Source organism: Rissa tridactyla, chromosome 1, assembly GCF_028500815.1.
Source record: "Rissa tridactyla isolate bRisTri1 chromosome 1, bRisTri1.patW.cur.20221130, whole genome shotgun sequence".
NCBI classification, from domain to species: domain Eukaryota; kingdom Metazoa; phylum Chordata; class Aves; order Charadriiformes; family Laridae; genus Rissa; species Rissa tridactyla.
The window spans coordinates 111,697,735-111,716,014 of record NC_071466.1 but is presented as its reverse complement, the minus strand read 5'-3'; the positions used below and the strand labels follow the sequence as shown (position 1 = coordinate 111,716,014).

Genomic DNA, 18,280 nt, shown 5'->3' with positions numbered 1-18,280 from the left:
CAACAGCTTAGATGTGTAAAGATTTTATTCACTGCTCCTCTCCCCGCCCCCTGATTATCTAAAAATGATTTAATGAAGGACCGCTCAGAGAAATCAGTAATTTCTTAGTCTAACAACTGAGACAAAATCAGCAGAAGTTCAATTCCGCACTATTGTATTTAAGGATTTAACATATTTATATACAAAATCAAATGTTAGGAAAAATGCGAGTACCAAGATATTTAACTTCCCTGCAAAATGCAAAACTGCAATGACACTATTGTTATCATGTTTTTGGTACCATGAGGTTGATGGAAGTGGGTTTTAGACATCTTGCTTACCATAGAGGTGTTAAGAATTTATCAAATACCAAATATCAAAAATATCAAATCAAAAGTATTTATAAAGAAAAGAGTAAACTAACAGAGTTATTGTTAACCTCCAAACTATACTCTTAATCAGTGTAATCCTGAACAAAATTGTTAACCATAAAATCTGTTTGAAGACATCAGAGTTGCTGGTTATTTAAGATAACCTTTTATTAACACAAAAATAAGAATTTTCCACTAGACTTTTTTTTTCCTCTCTCATTTTCATGGTTGGTAGTTACAACCTTTTTAAGTTCAAATATCTAATTTTTTCTTTTTTATTTTATGCCATTTTTTATTTGTACTCCATTGTCAGTGAAGTAAGCAATAGCACATTCATGTCTAGAATAGGATTCAGGAATTTTTTCTAAGCTAACAAATTGGAAAACACAGGTAAGACCTGCCTTTTTTAACATCGTATTTATGGCCTTCCACCATAGCTGGATCCAAAATGGACTTAAAGAAGTTGCCAGTATGTCAGTTTATTGAACTTCTTATTGTCAGTTGTTAACCTAATGCACAGGATTTAAAATGTGTTTTTCCTCCTTTTCAGAGCAATGATAATGGTCAGTGAAAATAATCCTAGTTCATACGGGAGTGGATATGGCTATGCTGTTGCCCTGTTTTTTGTAGTTCTCTCACAAACTCTTCTCCATCAGTTATACCAGCGTAACAACCTGCTTACTGCAGTCAAAATCAAGACTGCAGTTGTTGGCCTGATATACAAAAAGGTAATCATATATTCTACATTTCTTTCAAACCAAAACTACTATAAACATTGTTAAAAGACAGTATGCTTATCAGCATGATCAAACCCAGAACTTTATACACTGGTGACAGGCTAACAGATTGACTTTATATTTTGATGATTGTTTATTTATAATAATTTGGAATTTCAGCAGCATTTCTATTATAAGACTATAATCCTGAAATTACATACTTTTGCCAGCCACCGGTACAGACATAATATTGGAGATATATGTGGAAAATGAACTCTTCCTATTTTGAGTATGGGTTAATTTCCCAAATTTACTGTATGAATCGGGAAAGCTTTTTAGGTCGGATGTCTGGGAAAAAGAAGGATATATGTGATCACTGTTTTTACTATATAATAGTAGTGAATATGAGAAGCAGAAGTTTGCCACCTTGTTGCCTTTGGAAGTTGAAATTTCACTCCTGATTTTAGTGAAATTGATTTTCTGTTCAGTTGAATACCTCGTAGGTTTGTTGTTTTCCAGATGTTTAAAAGATAGCTAACTGCTGTGGAAATCTGTTTATGACTTACCCGGCCTTTCGTAAAATATGCTGAGGTGGCAGCATTGTTAGCTACAAGAAATGAAGGTGCTAATAATGTAGAAGTAAAAGTAGCTGTCTGACCTGCAAAAAATAAAGGTGTTTGCTATACTGTTAATATGTAGCATATGAGATGAAGCTGGTTTCTCAGTGCTGCATTTTTAGTTTACTTTATGAACATGGCACCTTGGTATTTTTACTGCAGTATTTAACTCTTAAGCACAAGGTAAGGAAGACAAAAAATAATGCAAATCCGAAATAAATTACTTCTTTGATAATTTAAAATATAGTCTCTTTTCTCAAGAGAGTCAAACCAATCTTTTGACATAGACCTCTCAAGTATTTTCTGAACCATACACAAAATTTTACTTGTAAATTGCAAAACAGTTAAATAAAGGACTTCATTCTCTCAAGTCACCTATCAAGGTGTGTCAGTACACCAGATCATGAAACAGGCAAATACAGGCTCCAGGTGGGGTGGGCATGTCTTCTGGCAAGTTTCCACAACTACAGGGTAGAGATACAGCTTCTTCCCCTTTCTGAGTAGAGTTGATTAGTGAATGCTGGGTCAGGTTGTGCTTTGCACGTGGGATGGATGCTGCAGTGAGCTGCTGCAGCACCTCTTGTTACATGTGGGAGATACAGGTAACACAGTGGAAAAGTGTGTGTGTGTGTGTGTGTGTCAGGGTGTGTGTGTCAGGGTGTGGGTGTGGGTGTGTGTGGGTGTGCGTCAGGGTGTCAGTCAGGGTGTCAGTCAGGGTGTCAGTCCCGTAACACCTGGGACTTGCAGTATCTGCCTGCCACGGTGAGATGGTACACGTGCTTGCTGTGAAGCCTGCTGTTGCTGGTTCCTGCACTGGGAGGTTCCAAGCTAGGCCAAAGCTGAGGCTTTCTGTGCCTTCTTTGCACTGTGTTGTCCTGCTAATTTACTATAAAGAGTTGCAAGTCTGTTTCACAGAGTTCAGCTTTGCTCTAATTACTGTCCTTTTGCCTTCTCCTGGGCAGCTAAATCAAAATTGTTGATTTTTGTGACCTCTGTATTTTCTGGTTGCAGGCCTTAACTTTAGCAAATTCCTCATGCCGAAACTATACAACCGGGGAAATTGTTAACCTGATGTCAGCAGATGCTCAGCAACTCATGGAGCTAACTGTGAACATCAACCTGTTGTGGTCAGCACCTTTTCAGATCATCATGGCAGTTGTCTTTCTCTGGAAAGAACTTGGGCCCTCAGTTCTAGCAGGTGTTGCAGTGCTGCTTCTGGTTATACCTATAAACGCGCTAATTGCAGCCAAAGTAAAAAGACTGAAGGTGAGATATTTAAAAAATCATAATAAGGACAGGTTAAGTTGTCATAATATAAGAATAAAGGGGGGGGGGATAAATTATGCATGTATAGGAATACTCTTGGTACATCTAAATTAAACCCAAAACAAAGAAACAATGCTAAGCCACAGCTGGTTTTGTTGAGGGGGAAAACATAACTGCAGTAAGAAAGACATATGTTTGCTGGCTAAACTTGTATTTAGGTTGGATACCTAAATTTTCATTATACTGAAACAATACTTTTGATTAGTAGAAATTACTGTATGACTCAATTTAGGAAACAGCTATGTTTTTTTCATATTGCATGAGTTAATTCTATTAAATAAGGGATTTTGTAGGATTATGGCCCTCTTCCACTTTAATTATTGAGGCTAAGCTGCTCTACTCAAATACAGCACATTCTCCTGAGATTATGGGAATTCCCATAGAGGTACTGCATGTGTTCTGACTTCTTTTCTGCTTCTCTGATGCTACAGTTCTCTTGGTACTGTCTTGCCTGTTACTATGACAATTTCTGTGAGGTCCAGTGAAAAGAAAACAACAAACTACAACGCTGAGTTTTGCATTGCTATCAAGGCAATCATTTGTCTCTGTCTTACTCTGCCTTTGATGGTGCAACGTACAGTGAAGACTCTGGGTCTCCACTGATTCTTTTGTAAGGCTGTGACACTTTAGGGTGATTGAAAAAAACCCAAAACCCCTTTCACCTCTCTTGCAGGTGAGGTGCAGCAGCTACATATGCACTTAGATCCCTACTGTGATATGACAGATAGAGAAGAAATACAAAGGACAACAAAATAATTCTTTCTAAAAGTTGGCAACTTGTTGTTGTATTTGAATAAGACTCAAAACATTAAAGAGGCGTTAAATAGTATTTTAAAAATGTGAGATGCAGAAGAGGCTGAGTATAGCATAGGAGTGAGAAGAATTTCTGTGTTTCTTTGCTTGGTTCTTTCAATAAGAATGTATTGATCATAGGAAACATTGAACATAGGAAACTTTCTTCCTAACTTTCTCCTATATATATACATATATATGTATACAGTGTTTTGTATCCATATCCATCCGTGATTCCGTGATATAGTGTTATGTATGTGTTTGTAAATGTGTGTATGTAGTGTTATCCTATATTTTTACTGTCTCTATTAACCTGCTTAGGGATTTTGAAGATTAAAATCATATTATCGTTCCTGAACACTGTGGAAACTGGAAGCCTGTTACAATTTTAATTCAATGTGAAGAAAAATACAAAGGACAAAAATTGAAATACACTCTTTAAGATATTTTAGGGGAAAAATGTTATTTTATTCTATTTAATCCTTTATCCTATCTAATGATTTTTTTTTACTACATATATATCTGAAAATGGTATAACTGCAATGCTAGTGTGTTTTTCAAGGTAAAAATAGCGTAAAATGTATTTATTATCTACAGTACACTGCATATTTTACTTTCCAAACTGTTTTGCTCATTCGAAAATGAAAACATTGCTGTCTTTTAACCAGAAAAGCCAAATGAGGTATTCAGATCAACGAGTCAAGCTACTAAGTGAAATGTTACATGGAATAAAGGTAATGACACGGCTAATAAGGGGTTTGGGTTTTCTTTTTGTTAGGTTGTAAAGATAGAAATTTATTTTAAAAACTAAAGTTTTGTGAGTAATATTTCAGCTGATAATGATAAAAGTTTAAAGAGAAAACATTTTAATATAATGTTTGACATAAGGGTTTTTGGAAAATACTTACTGGTTTAATTTGATTTGAAAAACTTACTATCCATGATCCATTAATTTTACTACCACATTTTCACTGAGAATGTAAAATCTGTTAATAGATGTCTAAAAACCTTTAGCAGAGTGAAATTTTAGCATAAAAGAAAAGCACTTTTAAAAGTTGTCACATTTTTCTTATTTGTCCTATTTTGAAATAAACCAGCTCATCATTTATGATACATAAGAGAAAGTTGAAATCTGAAGAATTAAGGGTGACTGGAGTATATCTTCCATAAAAAACAACCTAATTTTGAGTTATCTCAGGTCTTGCTTTCAGTTGTAAAATATTCAAATTTTTGTAGCTTGGCATTGCTAAATATTTGAAAATTACATTTGTAGCTTATTTTCTGAAACATGGTCACTGCTTCTTTTTTTTATTAAAATATGTTTGTTTGATTGTCTAGATCCTCAAACTTTATGCATGGGAACCTGCCTATCAAAGGAAGGTCACAAGCATTAGAGAACGGGAAGTGGATGTTTTGAAGTCATCTGGGCATCTGATGACTTACTCCATGCTAACATTGACGTGTATTCCTTTTATGGTGTGTTTTATAAAAACATTAATTCATACAGGACTGTTTCTCATGTTCACTATTGCTTTAGTAGCTGAGTGGCTCACTAATATTGCCTCACAGTATCTCAAAACATTAAATTTATCAACACAATATATTTGAATTCTCAGGTTCTAATAGTATGTATATGACTGGAGAAGAATGAGATTGATTATGAATTGACCAAGCTTTTAAAGACCTCTGTAGAAAGTTAGAAATCAAATCCAAAGCTCCTGAATCTCATTTCACTGTTTTAATCATACTGTTTCTATTGCATAAAAATCAACTACCTTCTTTATGCTCCTGCTTTTTTAAGTTTTAAGGGAATGCATTTTCTATCTGTAGTTTTTGGCTGTCTTTTCTCAAACACCAAACCTCTAAATACATGAAAAAGAAACAACCAAAAATAGGAACCAAATTCCTCCTAGCCCTGTTTCAGTGGAATTCTATCAAGAATGCATTCAGATCCTTGAATCTTTAAATCCCTCTGTTAAACTCTGTTGGAAAGTAAATGGAGACTTCGGGGTCTTGGGACGACTGGTAAGGTTGTCCTTTCAGTTGCAGGAAATTATGAGGGGAGAAAGAGGAAGAGCCAGCAGATCAATACCTGTCTCTGAGCCTGGTGTGACTGGCAGAATTTGGGGGTTTTTGATCTGGTGTTGGTCTACACAACACCAGACCTGCTGGTGACAGATGGGGTACACCTGTCTCAAAGGGGGAAAAGGATCTTTGAACAGGAGTTAGCAGGGCTCACTGGAAGAACTTTAAACTAGATTTGAAGGGGGAAAGGGGTAAAGCCAGGCTCAGTAGAGATAAGCCTGAGGGCAGCACAGCAATATTTGAGGGATGGCGTGCTAGTGGTGTCCTTTGCTCTGCCATCTCAGTGGAGGCAGGGATGGAGGTCCATACGTCAGCAAAGATGAAAGGGTTATTGATGTGTTAGAAACCATGGAAGCTCCTGAGAACAGTCACATAGGAATTAGGGCTTCTTCCTCCAAAAAAGTGGTGGGATCAATAGCTCAACTGAAGTGCATCTACAGCAATGCACACAGCATGGGCAACAAAGAGGAGGAGTTGGAAGCCATTGTGCAGCTGGAAAACTATGATTTAGTTGCAATCACAGAAACATGCTGAGGTGACTTTCACAACTGGAACGTTGCATTGGATGGCTATAAACTCTTCAGAATGGTATGAGGTTCAACAAGGCCATATGCTGAGGTGGGAAGATTACTTCATACAGTTTCATATGTATCTGGTTGGGTCAAACACAGTAGCCATGTTTTTTGCTCGCTAAAATTATAGTATTCCTTCACTCAATATAGCAGCTATGCAATGATTTCCATGTGCAGTAGTTACAGAGTTTATACAAGAGCAGAAATGTGTTTCTACACCTTTCAAATGCAAACAAAAATAGTATCTGTGTATAAATTTTAGTTGTAATGTGATTTTGCTTCTGGATATATCTCTTTTTTTTTTTATTTAAAAGGTCTCATTGGTTACATTTGGAGTCTTCTTTCATCTGGACAAAGAGAATGTTTTAACAGCAACTAAAGTTTTTACATCTATTTCTTTATTTAACATTTTGCGACTGCCTTTGTTTGATTTACCATCTGTGATCTCTGCTGTAGCCCAGGTAAGCATATTATGAACAAGTGCTATAAAAGGCTGATGTTTATACTCTGTCATGTTTCATCTATTTTTAGGAGTTATTCAGTCATTTTATTATTTTAAGTTACATTTTATTGAGATGAAACCACACAGTATTTTTGTGGAATGAGAAGCATGAAGGCGGTTCAAAGGATGACTCTCAGTCTTTTAAGTAGAATGAAAATTGGGTAGCACATCTAATTGTGACTGAGCTTTCTGTTTCTCACTTTTCTTCCTTCAGTGGGCTAGACTAAACTTCTGCTCCTACTCTCTCAACTCTCTCTCTTCTTCATAGTCCACCAAAGATAAAGTAAGAACAATTTGGGCTGCACATGTTTAAATCACTCAGCCATTGTTATATATTGGAACCCTTGGTACCAAGTAGGGGACACCCATTGTGGACTCTACAATACTGTTTTTCTCAAGTCACCACTGAAAGAAGTAGACAAAAAAGAAGTAGAGCTACTGAGGATACTTTATCAGCAACCTTCAAACCTAATGGTACACCAGTAGGGTTACCATGAGTTGGGAACTTCTAGCTTTTAACACTGTGTTATTGGTATATGAGCTGCTCACGAATGGACTCTGTCATAGCTTGTACACAACTCAACTTTTTGTAAAGAAGGGAACCACTGTGAGCAGATACTCATCCTAATTTGATTTCATTTATGGTTAGCATACTGTAAGATCAAAACCTTGTCTTTTCCTAAGGTTTACTTCTAATAGCTTAAAAATTAGCAGAAGTATAATTTCATCTCACTTTGTCACAGCACAGTGATGGACATCTCATGATGCACTCGCAGTGAAATGTTGTCTTTCTTCCGTATATGAAGAGAGTTACTGTGCACTAGTTGTTTTGTTTTGTTTCATTTTGTTTTAAAAAAAGAGGGCTAAAGTGTTTTCACCACAAGTTTATGAAAACAAACTAATTGAGTAAGGGGAACCGGACATTCAAGGATTTACTATATTTTACAACATTGGCTATGTCAAGCATGCTCTGTTACTTTGTAACTACCTCAGGAAAAAAAATACACTTATTTATGACTTTAGATTGTTTAGTACTTTAAGGAAAATATTTTTTAAATACCTAAACACCATTTTTGTCTATCTTAAAATAACACAAATAATATATTTTTCCATATTAGGGAGTACAGGCATGTTATAAATATTTTATATATATTTTTTATATATATATATATGTTCATCTTGCAGACCAAAGTTTCTCTGAGCCGTTTAGAGGATTTTCTGTGTGCTGAGGATCTCGACCCTGAGGATGTCAATACAAACTATAGCGGAAGTAAGCAGTTATTATTCATTTTTAATTGGTCATGGATTTGTATGGATGATCATTAAGAAACTTAACTGAGGGGATGGCTTAGCAACTTTTTGCTCTTTTTTCTTTACTGCAACAGATCATGCTGTTGGCTTTATTGGTGCTTCTTTCCGCTGGGAAAAAAATGGACTACCAGTCTTAAAAAAGTGAGATATTTCTTACTTACCGTTATGAGCTCCTTTCGCAGAATGTGATGCGTATAGAGATTTTGATCAGGTTTAATGTATTCTGATTCAGACTAGTTCATGATGTTACATATCAAAAGGAACATCAGTTATTCTTTACAGAGTATTCCATATGATCAGTGTAGTCTGGAAAGTCAAACCTGTCATGGTATCCCTGATGCTCCAAGAGGGGCCATATAAAAGTGCATGGTCTCCAACATAGCACTGTATAAGTGCTATGGGAAGCCAGTGTTCTTCCTCCCTCCCTCCCTCCTTCCCTTCCCACCTCTCTCCTCAGTTTGCACAAGGGAGATTTAACTGCAATATTATTTTTTCCTGAAATGCATTTTGGGGAGCATTAACTGGCAAGATGCCCTTTTGTCAGTGTGGCATTTTATATTGCCTACAAGTAAGTTAAGGTAGTTCATGCAGCCTTGTATTGAATGCTGATCTTAAAATTGGGCTGTGGCTTCCCTTCAAAAGAGCAAACAAACAAAAATTTTGCTTTTCTCATAGTGGACTCTCTTACCTGAAAACATCCCTCTTTTTGTTTGTCATTTCTTAACAAGGTATTTCTTAGGTGTAAATTAAGCTAAACTGCTACACAGCGAACACATAGGAGGGTTAGTAAGGAAATGGAGTAACCAAGCTCTGGAGTGGAACGATGAACCTATTGATAAGCTTTATACAGCCGTTAAATTTTACTAAGATGTTACGACCCACCCAGTCTAACCCTCTCACCACACTGTCTGCCCTGTTCCTCTCAGGACTGAGGGGGTTGATTCCCATAACATGACATTGAGTATTCACATCTCAGCCGTCGCAGCCTGCGGTATAGTATCCAGGTATGAGCTGCTTTCAGCATCATACACAGACTTCATTAAAGTCTGGTATAGTCTCTGGGTACAATTTTTCTCTACCTCATTTGTGCTCCAAGCTTGAGTCTGAAGGGACTGTGCATATCTTAGAAGTGCGCCTTCAAATCAGAACACACTTAGGTCCAGATAGCATAGAGTACAGATATAGTGATCAGCACGTGGCTGTCCCTGTATGCTAAAGTTTGCGAGTACATATTGTACTTATTTTGACAGCAAAATATGCAGATAATGAAGGGCAGCTTTTATTTACCAGAATAGCTATTTTTTTTCCTTAAGACACACTTCCCTTTCACACACTGGCTACAGTAGATGCTACATGAGAAGTCTACCAGTTGATGATCAGAGTAAGATGAAATGTGAACCACAGGCCTGAGAAGAATACAATAACACCGCTGGTTGACTATTGGTTAGACTATCTCCCATTTGATTTTATTGTGACCAGATGAAAGTACAACCTCTTAACTTGCAGAAAAATAAATTTATACTTAAAGCCATTATTGCAAGTTTCTGAACGGTACATAGTCAAAATAATTGCAAACTTAAGTACTAATTTCTCATCGTTCTGAGGGTAAAATAGAGCATTTCTTTCTTACAGTGACCACAACCCATACATCATGGAGTATTTACAAAGAAGATAACTAATTTGTCTTCCTCAATATTTCCAGCTTGAGTGTCAGCATTCCTGAAGGCTCTTTAGTTGCTGTTGTGGGACAGGTTGGATCTGGAAAGTCATCTTTTCTTTCTGCAATTCTTGGAGAAATGGAGAAACTTGAAGGAACAGTTCAGAGAAGAGTAAGATAGTCTGTCCGTGTCCTCCTACCCTGCCCCACTCCTCAATACCTAGATTAGCAGAAGTGCTTTTGAAAATGCCGTTTTTCCTCCTCAGCTATTTATGTAGAAATACTGTCAAGGCTAGCTCCAGCTTAAGTCTTCAAAGAAAAGTAACACAGTGACACTTTGTTAACAGTGTAACAATTTTTCAACCTAAGTGATTGCCAAGCTAGTTTCATTTTTTTTATAATCTATATAATTCAGACATGGAATAAAGATGCTGGCACTCCTAGGGATAGGAAACCCTGTAGCTTAACTTTTCTTGTAGTTACATAGAGCAATGAAAGTCCCCATCACAGAACAGAGTTTAGGGAACTTTTTTATAAATTATAGATATGGAGAAGGTTAACCTCTGATGATAGACTACAGTGCTTGAGACAATAAATACCAATGGATAAGCACAATATCAGTTAATCTTGTTGCAAGTGGATGTGGCAATGTTGAAAAAGTGTATCAGCCTTGAAAATAAGTGCTGAACTAGAATCCACTCTTGTACAAATCTAGTACAGCGTCCTGTCACTGTTAGGGGATGGGGGAAGAATATGAAGTTGAGGTGTCCTTAATCTGAGAGTAGTAATTAATAGGAAAACGATCAGCTGTGTAGAATCTAATAAGGAAGGCATATACCCAACCAGTGTCTCTATACTTTCAATTTATTGTAAAATTAATAGATTTCACAGGGCATGTAGCCTAATGTAAGAAAATATCTAAGAGCATTTCTAGATATTATTCCTATCCTGTAACCTTAATTTCTAATGGCTGACACATTCTGTAGCATACTATGTAAAAATACAAACAATCAAGCTGTATTTTGTTATACCTCATACAGACTCATTTTGCTGTATATAAATCTTACAATGGATGGCTGTTTGTCACTGAGGTATTTCCCTGAAAAGACTGCTCAATATATGTCCCAGCTCTGTCAGTCTTATTCAAAGTCTGTCCTCTTATAATAATTATAGGCAAGCTGTTTTAAAGGAATATTCAACAGGTTTTTATTACCTGACTTAGTCAAAATTTTAACAGTTTAATAATGCTTAAGTTTTGGAAGTAATTACTGGTTACTTTGAGGTAAAGCTGGAATTTCAAATGTAATTTAAATGCTATTTTTTCTATATTCAGAAAGCACAAGTGAAAAAAATGTTTCCAATTCTTTTTAGGGTTCAGTGGCATACGTTTCTCAGCAGGCTTGGATTCAAAATGACAGTTTACAAGAAAATATTCTCTTTGGTGCAAATCTAAATAGGCCATACTACGAACTTGTTTTAGAGTCTTGTGCTTTACTGCCAGATTTGGAACAGTTACCGAATGGAGACCAAACAGAGATTGGAGAAAGGGTGAGAATTCAAGGTGTCAGAAATGATGCAATAAGTTATGTCTTTCATGTTTTAATATATTATCTATTTGGTAATTTACACTGACGACTAATCAGTTCTTAGCCAAGTACATCTAGTCCACCTCCCTACTTAGCTAGCTTACTTTGAACTTAACTTCTGTTAAAGCTCCGAACTCTTACTCATTTTTAAAATGGCTCTTTTCTATGCAGCGGTTTGAGTCAGCCCTGTCTTGTTCTCCAAGGGTTTCCTCTATATTGTAAAAATGTCTGTATGACTGTAAATAATAGGGTTTTTTTAATTTTCTGAAGTACCTTGCATTTGCCCGTTTTGGAGTGGGAATTTAATCAACAGAGCCCAAACTTTGCTCTAATTACTTGAAAATCCAATTTTCTATTTTCAGTTCTACTATAAAATTTACTTTGATTACCTGAAAAAAATAATGATGAGACTGAGTGTGATACCCTGGTCTTCTTTAGTATTTTATATTTCAGTGTGGATTATTTTGGCTTTCTTTTCTTAGGGTGTCAATATAAGTGGAGGGCAGAAGCAGAGAGTGAGTCTTGCTAGAGCTGTGTACAGCAATGCTGACTTGTATCTTCTGGATGACCCCCTGTCTGCTGTAGATGTACATGTTGGGAAACACCTTTTTGAGAAGCTAATTGGGCCTTCAGGTCTCCTAAAAAGCAAGGTAAAGTAGGGTGGCTTCCTTTCAATTTGGGGATGAACTGCTTTGTACAGTACAACAGACACAGTAAAAGTCCCAGTCATTCTGCAATAGTTCATGTATTACCTAGTGTGTTGACGAAAATCATTTTGAATAAAGAGGCTAAATAAAAAGCACAGCTGATTGTGCCAATTCAAAGCCTGTTGGGTATGCATAGCACAGACTGAAAAAAAGATTGAGAGCTGGCCTTACTTACCTGGGAGTCTGAAAAATTCATGTAATATTTGCTAATTTCTTCTTTACTGCCAGTTTTTGAGGAGTGCTGTGGTCTGCATATGGAGGGCAGGGTCGAGCCCTTACGGTCACTGTTGATGCCTCACTGCAGTAAATAACTTATAGCCGGTAGTTTTGTCGAACAAAGGAAGGGGAAAGTGGAATCAGAAGGAATAGATTCTCCCATTTAAAAACTGTTCATGTGGGAAGGTAAGATAGCTTGTAAAAAATCTCTCCTCAGTGTTATGAATTAGTACAGATTATTCCCACTGGCCGATGCCTGCAAAACACATGCATTGCTATGAAACACTTACTATTATGAATATGTTACTTACTGTGAAGTAAATGTCTTTCACTTGCCCTCTCTCCCTTCTCCCTTTTCTTAACTTACCTGCCCCATGGGTTATAAGTATCTGGCAGAAGCAAGAACTCTAGTAATGGTACACTTGTAAGCAGATTTTAACATTGAGACTATCAAACTATATGCAGTACATTAAAAGCTGTAGTATCTACCTCATCTCTTTAAAACCTAATCTAAGCCATTCCTGAGCAGAAGATACACATTAAGAAACAGGTAAGTACAAGTAATAGCAAGTAGCTATAAACATAAAGTTTGACATTACAATCAGCAATTAAAAGAGTAAAGTGGCAAAGTAGGCAACAAATAACAATAATAATAATAAAGTAGACAAATAAATGCACAAAATCACAGAAAAATTCCATTATACTATTCCAGTTATCATAGTATAATGTCTACTTTCAATATAAGCTTTGTATATATATGGTAAAATGGAAAACATTGTGTTTCAGACTCGAATATTGGTGACCCATACCCTAACGCTCCTGCCTCACACTGATCTTATAATAGTAATGGACGAGGGCAGAATCAGTCAAATGGGGACCTACCAAGAACTCATTTCAAAGAGTGCTAATTTTGCTGAGTTTATTCAAGTCTTCAGTGCAGAGCACACAAGGGAAGAAGCAACCCCAATGGAAGGTGAGAAAATTCGTATACTGTGTTTGCTTAGTAGTTTTTCTTTTCATGCAAGCTTCTCAAAATATTCCTGCTCCCCTTGCTGTGAATGAGTACAATAATTGCTGGAAAACGTAGAGCATTCCTGTCTATGTTTTGGTATAGAATTATAGGTTGTAAACTGAAAAGAATTCAGGCTTTAATGTCTTGAGATTAAATGGTTTACTCTTTCAACTAATGGATGTATGATAAAGGTGCTTTATGCAACTGTTTTCTAATTTTACATACTGTATTAATTACCTGGTAAAGTTACCTGATTCTGCTAAGGATTTATCACCCAATAAATAATTGGTGATATTATGGACATTTGAAATGTCCAAAAATTATGGATATTTCAAATTAATCTTGCAGTGTCAATGATTATGTCTTGTTTTATATTTCCTAGTTCCATCACCTTAGACTGCTGTAATCAAGGAGCACAGCAGAACTAGTAGGAGAATATGGTCCATTTGTAGGAGGAAAAAAAAAAAGAAACTTTTAATACTCCTATGAAATACTTCCAGCCAACAAGTAGACAGCATAAACAAAAAAATACTGCATAGTACCTTAAAAAAGCATACTTACAAAACATTCACATGGTTTGGAACAAACTTACTTCTGTACCTGGGTTGTTCAATGTGTGCTCTTTATAGAGTTGTGGGAAACAAACAGGTACATTGACAATGCAGTCTGTTTGACCTGTTTTCATCATATACTTCAGGAGTAGTTTAATTGTGGTTATTGAATTTTGAGAGAAAGAACCCCTCCACATGACACAAAAGAGTCCTAAAACAGGTAGATGACTGCAGATGTTTATAATGCTAGTTTCCAGTTAGCTTAGCAACTCTAAACTGAGCCTCTAGTAAGTACAATGCAGTCTGGGGGGCTTATTAATTCAGGCCCTATACTGGAGCCAGCACTCTCAAATATTTCTAGGGTTGACAGGGAGGAGTGGAAGGACAGAACGGCAAATTTGCAAACGGCAGCAGTGAGAAGTCTTGAGTTAGCTGTGTTGGGTGAAACTGTGAGGTAGCCATGTAAGGAGACCTTTATTATTCATGAAGGGTAATAAAGAGAGGGAAGGGGGACCAAAGTGATGAGGAGAAGAAACAGCATGAAATGTGTTGCAATACAAAATTATACAGCAGAGGTACATTCATCAAGATGGATGGTTGTAGAAAACATATCTTTATCTTGACAGATCTGTTCACAAAAATAACATCGAATATGAAAAAGAGGAAAAAAATCCATTCCTGAAAGAAAAGTGTTTTGAATCCTTTCATTAAAATGCAAAGAACAGCAAGCTCAGTTTTCCAGCCATGATGCAAGAATACTTTGAGATAAACACTAATGTTAATGTTTGCAGGGATACTAATACTTTCCCTAAGCAAGAACGCGATTCCAAAGCGACTCTGGGCTCATAGGGGAGATATACCTGCTGTCACAGTTGTAGCATTTGGTCTTAAATGTGTCTGTCTTGTGTAGTAACTGTCCCAAGATTAGGTCGATTTAAGGAGTTCATAATTTAAAGTATCCCCGTTCATCATCTGTCGCCATTTTTAATTTCTAACTCTTGTACTGTACCTGTCTACTCATGGTGTAATATTGAAAAGATTTTTCCATTTTTTTTCTGTTATAGTGAGTTCTTCAAAAGAAAAGGGCCAGCTGGGCAGGAGTCTGCAACAAAGAGAGCTGCTGAAGCATAAAGAGTAAGTATTTTTTTAAAAAAAGAATAGCCATTGCTTAACTGATGCAATGCTAGAACAACCCTAAGAGCTGAAGGCTGTGCTGCTGTCCTTCACTGTGTAAACATGGGTTAAGCCTGAATGCCCATTAGCAGTTGCCTGGAGAACATGCATCTGAAGATCATTTTCTGGTTTCGCTTTATACAAAAGAAATCCTGTTAAAGTGCTGCATAAGTTCAAGAGGTTCAGTTTGTGGACTGCTTCACTGTGTGAGCAAAAGTACACTAAGCAGGAATGAAGGGGACTTTCAGAAGAGCAACTGAAGTCACTGATGTGGATGTACCCACAATTCCCTGGCAGCAATTTGACTTTTTAGTGTATTAACAACTGGTTTATGCTCTTTGTTTTTCCTGTGTAACATTGATTTGTCTTTTTCCACCTTTAAGAAAACTTCTGGGCTTTCAAAAAGTTGAATAACCTCCTAGATCAATTTGTAAAGCACCGTAGTGGTATATTTGCAGTTGTGGAAGATAGCATAAAGATGCTGTAGAATACACTCAACCTAGCAAGTTCAGACAATGCAGGACAGTTAAATTAACCACCCTGTTCAAGAATTAGTAGAATTGGATGTGTCAAATAGTAAGCCCTTATCCTGGGCCCAGACAAGGGCTGAGACCCAAGTTGCACCACATTTATATGCCTCAGAAAAGGGCAGTCTTACATCGCTAGCTGAAGCCTATGCAAGGCAAGTTCAGTTTTACCTACACATATTCATGCAAGAAATGAAAAGGACATACCTAGAGTTGTCTTCTGACCGTAATTTTATTCTAAGAACAAAAACAGAACAGCTGAAAACAGTTTGTGTCTCCATGGGAAAAATGTACAAGATTTTATAGTATCCATTTTTGCTTGGGAATAATGGATATATTCTTTGTATGACGATTCACAAGAGGATTTGAAAGTGTTTCTTATTTGCAGTTCTTCCTTTGATCAATCGAAAATACTCACTAACAAAAAAGAAAAAGTTGCCACTGGTGGCGTAAGTATATCACTAATAGAAAAGGCTTTGACGTTTGTTTTTATAAAAATGTATTATTTTGCAGTTGCAGTTTTCTGTTTATTGTTAAGGTTGCCTGACATCTCATTACTGAATCAAAAATAAACCTTACAGGTTTTTACCGAATTTTCAGTACGCAGTCTGAGATTTGCTATTTTGATGATGTGTTACTGGCTCTATTTTAATATTACACCCAGGTCCAGCCTGTTCTGCGTAGTTCAGAAAGAAGAAGATTAAAAAAGCTTTTTCCTCTATTAGAAAAACATTCTGTTTGTCTTAACTTTAGGAAGTGTAAATACCTGTGTCCTGGAGCAGAGACTAGAAATTTTGCATAGTAATACTGCTGCAGTATTGTTTTATGTGAAAAGCACACTTTCTGCAGTCTCCATTAAAAAATTCTGCCAGTTGTTAGGAAGAGGGAAAAGAACAAGAAACAGGGTATGGATAATGACAAAACTTCCTGGGAAGCTATAGTTGAATTATAATAAAAAGGGGTGGGGGGTGAAGAGGGAAAGAAGGTGTGAGTTTCTAGCAAGATGGTAAAAATAGGCGCTTGAAAAAAATGAGTTTGCAGAAGAGACAGAAAAGTTTGGGCCAACTAGAGTTTATTTCACTCCAGACCCTGTAATGAAATCCAAGAATCTGTCACTATTCTGCTTCTACCAGTTCTTCCTTTCAAGCGGCCTAGCTGAGTTTAGCCCCATCGGTTCTCATGTACACCAAGAATAAGAACTTTCTCCTGCTGACAATAATTTACTTGGTTCTAGTAGCCTGGAATGACAGTTCTAAACTTTCTTGCTCCAGTGATGATTAGAGTAAGATTTGCTTCATACAAACTTCCCAGAAATAGCACTTCTGTTTGTTTGTTTGGTTGGGGTTTTGGTTTGTTTTTGTTTGTTTTGTATAATCTACATATATAAGATTTTAAAAATCTGACACTGGAAAGTGTCACAAGCACAGTTGCCTATGATATGTATCATTAAAGAGCAGAGTGTAGTGAGAGAGGAAACCGTTTTACGGTGTGATTTTATATACCTAAGTTATCAGATATAATTAAGAAATTATTTAGATTTATTCTGAATTTAATGTATCCAATTCCCATTATATAATGTGTATTTGCCTTCAACAATTATAATGATTTTCAGAGTAACTCCTTTTTTTATGTATTCTTTTTTTTTAATATATATTTAGATGAAAATGTCAGTTGTTTTGAAATACCTCCAAGCCTTCAAGTGGCGATGGATGTGGCTAACCATAGCTACTTATCTAGGACAAAATGCACTAGCCATTGGACAAAATTTGTGGCTTAGCACCTGGACCACAGAAACAGCAAAAGTTCGTGATTTCTCAGAATGGAAACAATCACAAAACTATAAACTTCATATCTATGGACTTATGGGACTTATACAAGGCAAGGATGAGCATTTATGACTGTTTTCTCACCATTTGCCAAGTCTAATCTGCCTGAATGTGTTTCAGTAAAGAAATAATGCTGGTTGTTTCATAAACAGAATTGTATGCAATACAGTGTAATGGTTTAACCTGGGAAGAGGAGAAGAGATATACAGATGTGTAGAAGAAAATGCTGTTTAATTTTATGATACTTCTGTGAATTCTTGGGACATCCAAGTGTAACCTAATGAAGTTATGTTGGCATCTCAGTGAGGAAGGAAACCACTGTTGATGTGTAGTGGCATGCTAGCATAAGAGACTTAATTGCAGTAAAAACATGCTTATGAACTAGTGAGATATATCAACAAAATACAAATACGTACATTTGCAAAACTAAGATATGAAGTGCGACTGTTGGATTGCTCACTGTGGTAGAAAACAGTAACAGAAACAAGCTCCAGCTCCTTTTTCTCCCCAGCCATTCATACTGTCTTTTAATTTATCCATTCACAAGGTCTTCTTGTTTGCTGTGGTGCTTATGTGCTCACCAAGGGATCCCTGTCTGCTTCTCGGGCATTGCATCATCAGCTGTTAGACAACGTATTGCACCTTCCTCTTCAGCATTTTGAAACTAATCCAGTTGGTCAGATCATCAATAGATTCACAAAGGTAAAGGGAAAACTCATGCATTTTTTCTATTTTATGAAAATGAAGCTTGAGT

The 18,280-nt window shown here is 36.5% G+C and overlaps 1 protein-coding gene across 2 annotated transcripts in view; it reads left to right on the top strand.

Moving 5' to 3' along the window:
* Positions 1-18,280, top strand: part of LOC128900121 (multidrug resistance-associated protein 1-like) — a 38,521-nt gene that overhangs the window by 9,815 nt on the left and 10,426 nt on the right. Inside the window, exons 6-21 of one of the 2 annotated variants that reach the window (XM_054180902.1) lie at positions 901-1,078; positions 2,695-2,949; positions 4,470-4,535; positions 5,140-5,277; positions 6,773-6,919; positions 8,146-8,230; positions 8,346-8,412; positions 9,198-9,275; positions 9,974-10,100; positions 11,300-11,476; positions 11,997-12,164; positions 13,224-13,410; positions 15,065-15,134; positions 16,089-16,149; positions 17,359-17,578; positions 18,074-18,228. In XM_054180902.1, the coding sequence (XP_054036877.1) occupies positions 901-1,078; positions 2,695-2,949; positions 4,470-4,535; positions 5,140-5,277; positions 6,773-6,919; positions 8,146-8,230; positions 8,346-8,412; positions 9,198-9,275; positions 9,974-10,100; positions 11,300-11,476; positions 11,997-12,164; positions 13,224-13,410; positions 15,065-15,134; positions 16,089-16,149; positions 17,359-17,578; positions 18,074-18,228 (2,179 nt within the window). The remainder of the gene's footprint in view (positions 1-900; positions 1,079-2,694; positions 2,950-4,469; positions 4,536-5,139; positions 5,278-6,772; positions 6,920-8,145; positions 8,231-8,345; positions 8,413-9,197; positions 9,276-9,973; positions 10,101-11,299; positions 11,477-11,996; positions 12,165-13,223; positions 13,411-15,064; positions 15,135-16,088; positions 16,150-17,358; positions 17,579-18,073; positions 18,229-18,280) is intronic. The other variant, XM_054180910.1, reaches the window with a different exon arrangement.